The sequence below is a fragment of the Phycodurus eques genome, chromosome 3, assembly GCF_024500275.1.
Source record: "Phycodurus eques isolate BA_2022a chromosome 3, UOR_Pequ_1.1, whole genome shotgun sequence".
Classification (NCBI taxonomy): Eukaryota; Metazoa; Chordata; class Actinopteri; order Syngnathiformes; family Syngnathidae; genus Phycodurus; species Phycodurus eques.
The window spans coordinates 17,660,442-17,673,494 of record NC_084527.1 but is presented as its reverse complement, the minus strand read 5'-3'; the positions used below and the strand labels follow the sequence as shown (position 1 = coordinate 17,673,494).

The 13,053-nt window shown below is 42.2% G+C and overlaps 1 protein-coding gene across 1 annotated transcript in view; it reads left to right on the top strand.

Moving 5' to 3' along the window:
* Positions 1 to 3,285: 3,285 nt before the first annotated feature.
* The window catches only part of LOC133400075 (guanine nucleotide-binding protein G(q) subunit alpha), a 30,199-nt gene continuing 20,431 nt past the window's right edge, over positions 3,286 to 13,053 (top strand). The window contains exon 1 of the mRNA XM_061672297.1: positions 3,286 to 4,232. Within this exon, the coding sequence (XP_061528281.1) occupies positions 4,097 to 4,232 (136 nt within the window). The 5' untranslated portion in view covers positions 3,286 to 4,096. The remainder of the gene's footprint in view (positions 4,233 to 13,053) is intronic.

Genomic DNA, 13,053 nt, shown 5'->3' with positions numbered 1-13,053 from the left:
CAGGAAATGTGATAAATACTTTCCAAGATGTGCTGAATGATCTGAATACTTTCAAGTTGGAATAGTTTGAAGCAGTCAAGATTTGTGAAATGATGACTTTGATATGCAGAATGTCAAATTTGGGAATTTTACTGTGAGATGTTTGGATTCTGGGGAATGTGGGAATTAATAGAATGTAAAAAAGAATTTTCAACATGTTCTCAATTAGCTGAATGGTTTAATATTTGGAAAGGGATCAATGGGGATTTTTTTGTAATGTCTCATTCTCCTGAATGAACAAGGAAAATTAATTAAGATCACTTAAACTTGGAAAATGCAGAATTCTGCAGGGAAAAGTCAGAATCTTTGGAAATCCTCACTTTCCCAGAACGTTTTGAATCTTTTGAAGAAAAGTAGAAACGTAGAGCTTCCAAAAAAAGTGGACATAATAATCCAAATATTTTGTGGGTGCAGCATAACATGTTAATGCTCTTCCGCATTCACACAGATGTAAAGAAGCTATGAGAAACAGGGAATGAACTTACCACAACAGACGCCAGGCAACAAGACACAACACACGACAATGGACAGAGACGACTGACTGAAAACAGGGAACTGAATAGGAACAGATCAATGAGACAACGAGGCACACCTGGATAAGACTGAGCAGCTGGACAGAGTGATTTGGTTGACACAAGGGGAGGAACAATGAGGAAAGCAGGTTGAGATAAAGACATAACAGCAGACAGGGAAGACAAGAAAACTAACCAAAACTCAATTACAACATTGGAAAGAATGTAAAGAAATGATCTGGTTGAATTAAGTGTAATCATTGTATTAACTGTTCTTTGGTATTAATTTTTCATTCATTTTGAGATAAAGTTATATTTAAAAAAAAAAAAACTTGGGGTCAACCGTCCAGAGCAATGGTAAGTGTGGTCAGGAAGTGAAGAAACGGCTCCAAGCAGGTTGGAACGGGTGGAGGAAGGTGTCAGGTGTATTATGTGACAGAAGAGTCTCTGCTCGGGTGAAGGGCAAAGTTTATAAAACAGTGGTGAGGCCAGCCATGATGTACGGATTAGAGACAGTGGCACTGAAGAGACAACAGGAAGCCGAGCTGGAGGTGGCGGAAATGAAGGTGTTGAGGTTCGCTCTCGGAGTGACCAGGTTGGATAAAATTAGAAATGAGCTCATCAGAGGGACAGGCCAAGGTTCGATGTTTTGGAGACAAAGTTAGAGAGAGGAGACTTCGATGGTTTGGCCCCATCCATAGGAGAAATAGTGAGTATATTGGTAGAAGGATGATGATGATGGAGACCAAAGAGAAGATTGATGGATGTCGTGAGGGAAGACATAAGGGCATTTGGAGTTCGAGAGGAGGATGCAGGATTATAGGCTTACATGGAAAAGGATGACGCGCTGTGGCGACCCCTAAAGGGACAAGCCGAAAGGAAAAGAAGAAGTTTAAATATTTAAAAAATATATATATATTCAAGGAAAAAAAGTTGCATATTTGAGTCTAAAACTGTATTTTGGGAGACAAACATAAATGTTCAACTGTAAAGGAATATTACAGTCAAAAATGTATCTTACCCATATATTTCCATATGTTTCGAGGAAATGGAAATAATCAGTGTTGAGGTCAAACTGTGAGAATCATAAAACCTTTATTAACTTCACAGGCAAGGTTTAACGACTGCACCACGTCCTTGAGAAACACCATTTTGTGCACTGTTATGTTAACAGCTAAAATTACAAATATAACACCTTAAAGACCAACATAAATGACAAGTTAGAACATCACTGACCTGTAACTGGGCCCTTCTCTTTGGGGAACTTGTTGGGTCGTCCTTCATTACAGACTCACAGGTTGAAAGGATTCCCGCGGCTGCAAATCTGGGACGAACGAAGATGCCTCCCCTTCAACATTAATTTCAAATTATGTCAAAAATGTATTTGTGACTTTAAAAAGTGTGTTGGATGCAATTAAGATGACTGAGCATGTCCTCGTTTAAAGTCTCTAAATGGGGCACTTTAGTGAAGTTGCAATCACGACTCCAAACTCAACGGATGACGACCTCAATTGTAACTCGCAGTAAGTGGTCCATAGGTTCCCCACACCTAGTTTAGGAATACTGTAACAGGTTGTAAACATGTCATTTACAATGGTGAAACCAACCACATGCAGTATAGATGCTTAGAGCAGTGATTTCCAACCTTTATGGAGCCAAGGACATATTTCATAATTGAAACACCAACAAACAAAAATGTCACAAAAAGTGGATACATTAATTACTGTATGTACTTCCTGCCATCTAACAGAAAACCATTCATTTGTTCTGGTCGTCACTATGCCTCACTGGCATAAATAGATGAACAAAGATACATTATTTATTGTACGTTGTAAATATAATTTTTTGACCATCCACCCATCCATTTTCTTTACCGCTTATCCTCACTAGGGTCGCGGGCTGCTGGAGCCAAGGTTAGATGTTTTGAAGACAAAGTTAGAGAGAGCAGACTTTGATGGTTATGATGCGTTCAGAGGACAGAGAGTTAGTATATTGGTAGAAGGGTGATGAGGATGGAGCTGCCAGGCAAGAGAGCGAGAGGAAGACCAAAGAGAAGGCTGATGGATGTCGTGAGGGAAGACATGAGGGCAGTTGGTGTTCGAGAGGAGGATGCAGGAGATAGGCTTACATGGAAAAGGATGACGCGTTGTGGCGACCCCTCACGGGACAAGCTGAAAGGAACAGAAGAAAAAGACTAGTAGCATGCAGATGTCAACTAGTGCACAGTATTGCCTCGCTAGTATCATGTGGTTGTCCTACTAGTATGCCAGTTGTCCTCCCTGTGTGTAAAAATGTCATACAGTAGTGGAAAAAAACGTTACTAGTAAGAGTCTTACTAGTTCACCATAGTCATTCTACTAGTGTGCTGAATTGTCTTACTAGTAAGGAAAGGACAAAGAGTGGACTAGTACATGGACCTCCAGCTGGAAATCAAGCTTACTGAGTAAATGCTGAAACGACATTCACACGATGAAGAGCCCCTTCAAAACAAAAACATTTTAACATGTTCCTAATGATGTCACATCATGTGCACACTCACTGAACACATCAATGATAGAATGTAGGCCAACTTGCTGGATCCTCCATTCACATTTTACGTAGCAGTGCGCCTATGGAAGGAGGGGGACAGCACAAATCAAACCCATGAGTGGCGCTTGTTGGCCGCAACACGCCCCCCAGCCTCTCCGCCCCTCCCTGGCTGGATGGCGAGGCCGACGTCACGGAGCCACACAGCCAAGAAGGAGTGGACCATAGACGGCCTCTGTCATAAAAACACACGACGATTACGGTGGAGAGGAAAGAAATAAAAAAAATTTAAAAAAATTTAAAAAAAAGAAAAAGAAAGAAAGAAGGCCACCAGACTCATCACGCCGTCGTTTTCACCCCACCTTGTCGGAGGCCGCTTGGCTTTGCAACCAGCTTTCGCCGACGCTCAGTGTCGTTTTGGGGCGTTTGTGAGCGAGCGTACCGTGTGGTCCTATCTTTTTTTTTTTTTTTTTTGCCTAGCGGATTGGAAGTGAAGGTCCGCCATATTTTGCCTTACCACGCCCGGGGAGTGGAGCCACCGGGAAGAAGAAGAATAAAAAGACGAAGGGAAGAAAGGGGAAAGTAGACTGCGTCTCCCGGTGCCCACTGTACGCAGCTGAAGACGGGAGATATTTTTTGTTTTTTTTCCCCACGGAAGGAGTGGCGAGGGTGGGGAAGGAGGTATCGATGGCGACGCTTAACGATATCCCACTCAGGATGTGTCTTAAACGGATCGGTTGACCACCCGGAGACGGTAAACCAGATTACACCAATTAAGATAGCACTCAAGTGGAAGAGGAGTCTGAGGTGGCGGTGGACGTGAAAGTAGGAGGAGAAGAACCGGGCTTCGTCCATTTCTCAAATATCCCGATCCACTCCTCCTCGGCAACTCCGTCATTTGCAGGCCGCTGCATGAGCGCCTTCCCCGGCCTACTCGCTCCCCGCGCACCGGCCTCTCCGGGACGAAATCAGTGAGAGTCGTTGACCGTAGCGAATTAAAACGAGAAACGCGTTAAAGGATGACCCTGGAATCCATCATGGCGTGTTGCCTCAGCGAGGAGGCGAAGGAAGCCCGGAGGATCAACGACGAGATCGAGAGGCAGCTCCGCCGGGACAAGAGGGACGCGCGGCGGGAGCTCAAACTGTTGCTGCTCGGTAAGCTGGAGGGAGCGTGGAGCTCAATTGAAATCTTTCACTTTTTTGCTTTTGTCTATCTCGTACGTGCTATGCGGGGCTTTATCCATGGGAGCTTCCACCTGTGTCAAGTTGCGCGGGTGCTTTTGGGAGTCCAGTGCACAGATTCTATGGAAAAGCAGTTTGAGCATTTATTCTATATGCAGCTTTAAGTCCATGTACTAGTACACTATGTCCTCACGAGGAAGACTCTTCATCGCGCTAGTAGAATGTCATTCTAGTAATTTCCCCCCCGCTCCTGTATAACATTTCTGCACACTAATCGGACGACTTTGGCATGCTATTACGACATGTTTCTCGTGAGGCAAATATGTGCACAGTTTATATCTGTGCGCTACTAGTGAAGCGCTAAATGCTAATTTGTAAAATATTATGTTATAATAATATAATATTGCTAGTAGTAGGAGCACACCGTTACGTGCACGACTATTGCACAGTTACTTTTACTTTTCACAAAGTTGTTCCACTAGTGATGACCAAAAAGCATACTAGTACATGGACCATAAGTTGAATATCAATGATATCGGAGCCATTTAAGTCTTGCAGAATGGGTGTAACTACTAGAACAACTGGGTCTTACTATTATAATTTTTTTTACTACTGTATGACATTTCTTCACACTAGTAGGACAACTTCGGAATACTTGTCGTAGAACACTTGCATATTACTTCTGAGTCAAAAAGTCCAGTGTTCGTTTTGGTGCTACTAGTTGTGTTCAGGAGGCAACTAGTGCATGACCACATGCCTACTGGTTCAGCCAAGTCGTGTTACAAGTGCAGCACACTAGTTTATTTATAATGTTTATATGCATACTAGAAGGCCAAAACTGGCACTAGTAGTGCAAAAAAAAAATAAATAGCAAGAGACAGTTATTCTAATAGTTCTTCGACTAAGTAGTCCACTGAACTGCCTTAATAGCGAAGACAAAGAGGGTACTAGTACATGGCCCTTAAGGGGGATATCAAGGATATTAAATCAGTCTTCTTGACAGGTCTGGAATCAAACGGGAAGCCCATACAACACTGCATTGCCGTAACACGCTACACTTCATTTGAATAACTGGAGATGGTTAGTGTGCAATAAAACCCCCACAGCTGCTGCATGCTTGGCTGACAACCTGTCCAACTGGAGTTGAAGAAGTCCAGCGTTGAGACCAAAGTCTGCTGCTTGAAAGGAAGGACGCTCCGTATAATGATTAGACTATGTCACAAGTGGCAGTGTAAAGAGCAGGGGTGGGAAAGTGTTTATTATTATTATGTGGGGCAATTGTGGGTTGCAGTGCACCCCTGTTGATCACCAGGGATAAGTTCCAGACCAAGCTGCAATAGGAAAAAATCCACAATATGCAGAAGAGAGACTATATGCTGTATTTAATTTTTTGTTTTTTGTTTCACATGCTTTCAAGACATTTCAACTTATTAAAACATATGTGATCTTAGTAAAACAGCATTTTTAAAGTATTTCTCTCCTCACTTGCTGTCAAGAAATTGGAGACCATTGTTTAACATAATTTGGAGGAAACGAAAAGTAGATTCTGGTTCACTCAGTTATCAAAAAAGAGGCAAAGATTGCTTCCTTTAAGCGCTTTACTCTTCACTTCCAGTTGAAGTTTACTGTGAATTTGACACATAATCAAAGAGAATTAAGCATTGTGTATTTAAACACCAAAATGCCCAACCAAACCGGAAAATGTTGTCCAACAAAAGTCTGCTAGCTTAATGCTAACATATGTAAAATGCTGTGGATGGGCTAACAGAAATAAGGATGGATGTAACAGTTATAAACCTTCAAACAACTGCTGCTTTAACACTCATGGAGCTGCAACATATACAAATAGAGCATACAACAATATTCACAGGCGTACAGTATATTCTTTCTCCTCTGTGGGAACAATTAGGCATAACTGGAGCATTTTTGGAGGGGGAGAGATCTCTGTGCCTTGTCATTTAAGCCGCATCTTTTCTAGTAGAGCTCGGTGATGCACCGCAAAATGTGGTACAACAAGGTACTACACAAAAAGAGCAATTCAATTTGGACTTGCCTGTATATTGTAAAAACTCATAAATAAACAATCAATAAGAAATCTGTGACATAGTGAGGACACAAATGTTTAACTGGAATACAGAGGGCGCTCTAGTTTGTGATGTACTGGATATAATAGACTATTGCAATGCATTGATTTAAACATTCAGTAGCCTCTTTTAAATCCTACTCAGTGTTCTTGGTGTTCCTGTCGTGAAGTATTAGTCATACCTGGGATACATATATTTTCCATTTACTCACCACCCGGTCCAGTTAACTAGATTGTCAAGCAAAAAGACCATTAGATGTGATGACCATGGTTGTGGAAAGCGACTGCCAGTTGGCTCCCTCTCTCTCCCGGATCCCGTTGTCTCGGGGGGAGGCGGCGAAAGGCCCAAAGTTGAAGGTGGTGAAGCAGGACTGGTGTGAGAGTTTCACCCATTCTCTCCCAGAAAGCCGCATGTTGTGTTTCAGTGTTCAGAGGGGACTTTCAAGAAGACTTCTCATCCCCAATTAGTGCATGCTGATGAACTGAGTTTGTCCTGGGCTGGAAGCCGCAGAAGGCAGAGACCTCAACTGTAAAACTTGGACGGCTAACTGTAATTTCAATGAATATTGCCTTCAGTCTTTACAAAAACAGGTTTATCAAAGGCTTTTTTTCTTCAATGTTTATACAACATGTATGTTAGGTCCATTGAAAACTACGTTGTTTTTTGTTTACAAAAACATGGATGTTAGGTTTTTGTTTGCAAAAACAAATGTTACAATTAATGTCTATGAATTGTCTTTAATTAGCAATGTGACAAGAATTCCCAAAAATGACAGTCTGTCAAAATGTGGAGTCCGGTTGAAACGGACACTTCGTCCTGAGTACAATGCACCAGGAATTTTGAGAATCGAGTAATGGGTTCTAATTTTTTGGTCAGAAAAAAATTACCTTATTGAGGAATGTTTTTGTGTGTGATATCGCCTGTAAAAAAAAAAAAAAAAAAAAAATCAGGTTTAAAAAAAATAAATCTCCAAATTAGAGTAAAATAATATAACTTCATTGTTTCAGTCTCAACATACAGTATCTACTTAATCCTTTGGTCTCATCTGCTACTTGGGCAACTCATTCTCTGATTGGCTGACACGTTTTCGTTAAAATTATCCACCAATAAGCTCGTATGGGCCGAAATTCCCAGGAGTTTTCCAAGTCGACCCTCCAAAATTACTGCGACATTTCAAACGGCGTCACTTGCCCTAAAAACTCGACTTAAATGGGACATTCGTAAAAAGAGCAGTGTGAGCAGTTGAATAGGTCATGTACTTTAGTCATCAAATGTTTTTTCCTGAATTTATTTATGGATTTTTGAGGCGTTTTAAGTGCTGATTGCATGTTTAAAAAAAAAAAAAATTTTTTTATTTCAAATACTTTTTTTTTTTTTTTTTTTTTGAAAATTCCACAAAAATGTTGGCCTGGAGTCACATTGTTACTTCAATGTTTACAAAACCTCTGTGTGAGATTCATTTAAGAAAAAAACACAGTTAATTGAAGACTTGAAATTGTCTTCAATGTGGACGAAAATGTGTTGGTTGCTTAGGCTCTTTATTGCCATCAGTGTTTTGAAATACATATGTTGGGTTCATTCAATTTTCTAAATTGTCTTACCAATACACGTTTGGTGCATTGAACATTTAAAATGTTCTTCAATATGTACATAAAACATGTAAGTTAGGTTCATTAAAGATTCAAAATTGTCTTCCGTGTTTCCATGTTTGTTTCTTAGAAGGCGCTCTTGTCAATATTTGCAAAAACAAGTATTTTAGGTTTATTGAAGGTCCTAAATTACTGTCAATTTTTACAAAATGTTTAAGACATTTAATTTTCTTTAATGTTAAAAAAAACCCACGAATGTTAGTTTAATTGAAGACTCAAAATATCATGGTTTTCGGAAACGTATGGGTTCATTGAATACTCAAAATCGTCTGTTTTTAATAGTACGTTCGGATTGTTTAGTACTGTAAAACACATGCTATGATTGAAGTCTGCAAACTATGTACACACTTTGTTAGGTTCATTGTTGACTAAATTGCATTAAATGTTTAATCATGTTTCATTCATTGAATACTCAAACTTTCTTTATGAAAACCGTGTCTGCTAGGTTCTTTTAAAAAAAATAAAACAGGTGGCCATTCCTGGGTGTAGTCTGCATTTGTGCCGGATTGACTCCACCCCGGTGTCCCTGAAGAGAAGAATCGGTAGAGAAAACGGACGGGTGGATAACATCTGCACAACGTCCCAGTGGCATTGCATCATGTGTCTAATGTGAATGAAGACCTTTGACTTTTCTTGCTACTTGATGTAAGGAATGTGGCACGACTTTTTTGTCACAGCTTTTAGATGGTCAACAGGTCAAAAGTACAGTAAATAAATAATTGAGCAGAGTTCTGTTGGGTAGACAACTGTCCAACAAAGTTGGTAGTGAAGACTAAGAGTTAACTTCCAAGGAAGAGAAACAGTCTGAAAATAAATCTTGATCGTTATTGACAACAGTCTGAAAATAAATCTTGATCGTTATTGACAATCTTTTAAAACTTTTGGAATAAAAATCTACTCTTGAACATTTCCACATGTAAAGAGAAGTCAAGGGATTACAGTGTTCCCGAGATTCATCGTTCAAGCCCCCCTATATTGAGTTTCCTTTAAGTGAATTTTTTTATTTTATTTAATTTTTTTTTTTTTTAAAAGAAGGGTTTTAACAGTTTACTTACTGACTGTAATACCCTCGCATGTGGGAAAGGAGAGTCAGTCGCTGATGTACTCAACAGCCGCTTATTGAACACTGCAAGAACAGTAAAATACAAACACAATGAGCACACTGCCGCTGGAGTTGCTGTTGTCAAGTCCCACTTAGACACTCGTAAACAATGACCATACCCCACCTCTTAATGGCGCAGGCATGTAAACACGATACAATAATTAAAAAAACATTATCTACATTTATGCTGGCAATTTCTTTTTTTGTGTTCAAATATGTTGGCAATGTGTTTATAAAAGTGAGTTTTAATACATTTAAATGTGTTTAAAGCATGTGGTTGGGGTAAAAGTCAAACGTTTTATGGTCTATCGCAGAGTTTCACCTATTACAGGTGCGTCTGGAATGTATCCCCCACAATGAACGGAAGTTCACTGTAATTCATAAAAGCTATAGCCATTCCAGTTGAATATTTGTACATAGAATTTGGGATGTATTCGGCTGTCAAGCATTCATTTGTCCTCAAGTCTGGTGCCACTCATCAGTATTTCTTTCCGTCTCCAGAAAAGTTGTGTGGATAATGATATTTAACATCATAGTACCACTGGCAACCATGCGGTTAGGATTGAGATTTGAATCCAGAAATGGCATATTGTATACCAATGAAAAAAAATATTCACCAAGGACCACCACCTGCTATGCTGTCCCCAACTACGTCTTCATTAGTACCTCCTCCACTGTCACCATGTTTGGTGTTTAAAAACTTGACTGTTCTTATTTGTTTGGTTATTTTTTTAATCCAGATCACTTTCCTTTGGTGGCTTAATTGCTAAATGCCATGGTTGCATGAAAGTGATATCAAACAGCGGTAATTATTTTACACCATTTTCAGACCAAAAATGACAGTCTGTCAAAATGCAGAGTCTGGTTGGAATGTCCATTTCAACCCGAGTACAACGCAGCAAGAATTTTGAAAATCAGATGATGGGTTCAGAAGAAATTGAGTTTTGTGTCGGGAAGATTTGCTTTTTTTTTTTAGAACATTGTGGAATTTTGCACATAGAAAATGTGGTTAAAAATGCCTTTAAATTAGAGTAAAACTTGATTATTTCTGAACATATTTCCTCAACCGTTTAATTTTGTCAACTACTCGGGGAACCTCTTCTCTGATTGGCTGACAAGTTTCAGTTAAGAATATCCAACAATCACTTGTATGGGCTGAAATTCTGAGACATTGATACGTCAAAATTACCTTGATGTTTCAAATGGTGTCACTTACCCTAAAAACTCACCTTGTCATGAACAGAACAGAGGATAGGACCCAAAAATGCACGACTCCAAAACAAATGGACAGTTTCAAAAAGAGGGGTTTAATATACGGGCAGAGGTCGGTACACAGGCTGGCAATCCAAAAAAGGCAACAGTATCCAAAAAGGCGAGGTCGATAATCGGAACAGGGTCTAGTCTTACTGTGAGTCTTTGATGTGGAAACAAGGAATGCTGGAACGCGACGATGAGGTACAATGAACTGGCGACGAGAAAGAATGAGACCCGAGGTTAAATGCAAGGGGTAATTAGGGTGAACGAGGCACAGGTGGTGAAGATGCTCTCAAGAGCAGGTGTGTGTGAAACGGGGAAGACAAAAACCAGAACACACACCCATGACAGTACCCCGCCCTTAATGGCCGGCCCCAGACGGCCCCGGAGCCCCTGGATGCGCAACGTGGAAGTCCCGAATGAGCGAGCCATCCACGATAAACGCAGACGGCACCCATGAACGTTCCTCAGGCCCGTAGCCCTCCCAGTCCACCAGATATTGAAACCCCCTCCGTTGAGACGACAACAGCCGCCTCACAGTGAAGACAGGGCCCCATCCAGGAACCGGGGGGGAGGAGGGAGCTTGGAAGGTGGGACCAGAGGGGACTCCCGGGCTGGCTTGAGCAGGGTGACGTGAAAAGCAGGGTGGACCCGCATCGACCTTGGGAGCCTAAGCTTCACGGTGACAGGGTTGATGATCTTTGTGATGGGGAAGGGCCCAACGAACCTGGGAGTGAGCTTCCGGGACTCCACTCGGAGTGGAATATGCTTGGTGGAGAGCCAAACTCGCGGCTTTGTAGGACCGTCCCTGGCGCAGCAGCATCTGGCGGGCTCGCTCCCAGGTCCTCCTGCAGGGTCTCACCAAGGTCAATGCCGCTGGAACTGTGGACTCTGGGGCTATGGCAGTAAATCGAGATGGTTGGTAACCATGCACAACGTGAAAAGGCGATAGACCAGTGGATGCAGAGGGGAGGGAATTGTGAGAGAATTGACCCAAACCAGTTTCAGAGACCTGAATCATGGCTCCTGTGAAGCGAGACATCGGAACCCAGTCTCCAGGTCCTGGTTCAGCCTCTCGGTTTGGCCGTTGGTTTCAGGGTGAAACCCAGATGACAGACTGACTGTAGCTCCTATGAGATTGCAAAACTCCTTCCAAAATTGCGAGATGAATTGGGGACCCCTATCGGATACCACATTCTTGGGGAAACCATGGAACTTGAATACCTGGTGTATCATTAACTCTGGAGTGTCTTTAGCTGAGGGGAGTTTCGGGAGTGCAATGAAGTGTGCCATTTTAGAGAACCTGTTCAAGACTGTGGGAACTGTCGTATTTCCTTTCGAGGCCGGTAATCCCGTCACAAAGTCTACGATGTCTGACCAAGGACGTTGTGGTATTGGCAGGGGTCGCAACTCCCCAGAAGGATGTTTACGAGAGGACTTGTTAGCAGCACATACCTGGCAAGCATTGACATAATTGGTAACATCCTTTCTAACATTAGGCCACCAAAAGCGCTGTTCGACCACAGATTGAGTCTTTCCGATGTCTGGGTGACATACAGTCCAGTAAGTGTGAGCCCAGTGGATGACTCTTTCCCTGAAGGTCGGAACCACATAAAGCCTGTTTTCAGGGCAATTTTCAGGGCTAAGAGTGTTCTTCAGAGCCTCCTTTACAGCAGTCTCAATGTCCCAAACAAAAGCAGAAACGAAACATGACTTGGGCAAAATGGTTTTAGGGTCGGGCAAAGAATTCTCTGCGCAGAAAATGTGCGATAAAGCGTCTGGCTTACCATTTTTAGAACCAGGTCGGTAGGATAACGTGAAATTGAATCTAGTGAAAAACAGAGCCCATCTAGCCTGCCTCGCATTTAATCTCTTAGCAGACTTTAGATATTCCAGGTTCTTGTGATCTGTCCATACTAAAAACAGAGTATGTGCCCTCTCTAGCCAGTGCCTCCACTTCACCAAAGCCACCTTGACTGCCAGCAGTTCACGGTCACCAATGTCATAATTTCTGTCGGCTCAGGTCAGTTTTTTGGAGAGATAAGCACAAGGATGTAATGTACCACTCGCTCGGTGGGGAAGGCAGCTGCCTGCAGCTCTAGATGGAGTTTGCACTGAGTGATGAACGGCTTAATCTTCCCAGAATCTCCAGAGAACCTCTCCGGTCGAGAGAGCTGTAGGCAGACAGCAGCGGAGGTGGCAGGTGGCTGCATGGTGACCGCTTCACATGGAAATGTTGGTACCGTGGTGGTATCGGGTGTTGTGCCAACTGGTTCCTTCTTTTGAATCATTTTCATAAGACCTTCAAACTGCGAGGCTACCTGTCTCATCATATTGTCCTGATGTTCTGATAGTCCATCTAGATGAAGGTGGAGGGCAGCAAGCTGCTCATCCTGCTTCGAGAGGCGTTGACCCTGCGCTTGAAAGGCTTTGCGCACCGGGTCTGAGTCTGCTGAGTCCATGTTATGGCCAGTTCGCTCTGTCATGAACGGAACAGAGGATAGGGCCCAAAAATGCACGACTCCAAAACAAATGGACAGTTTCAAAAAGAGAGGTTTAATATACAGGCAGAGGTCGGTACACAGGCAGGCAATCCAAAAAAGGCAACAATATCCAAAAACGTGAGGCAAAAAGGCGAGGTCGATAATCGGAACAGGGTCTAGTCTTACTGTGAGTCTTTGATGTGGAAACAAGGAATGCTGGAA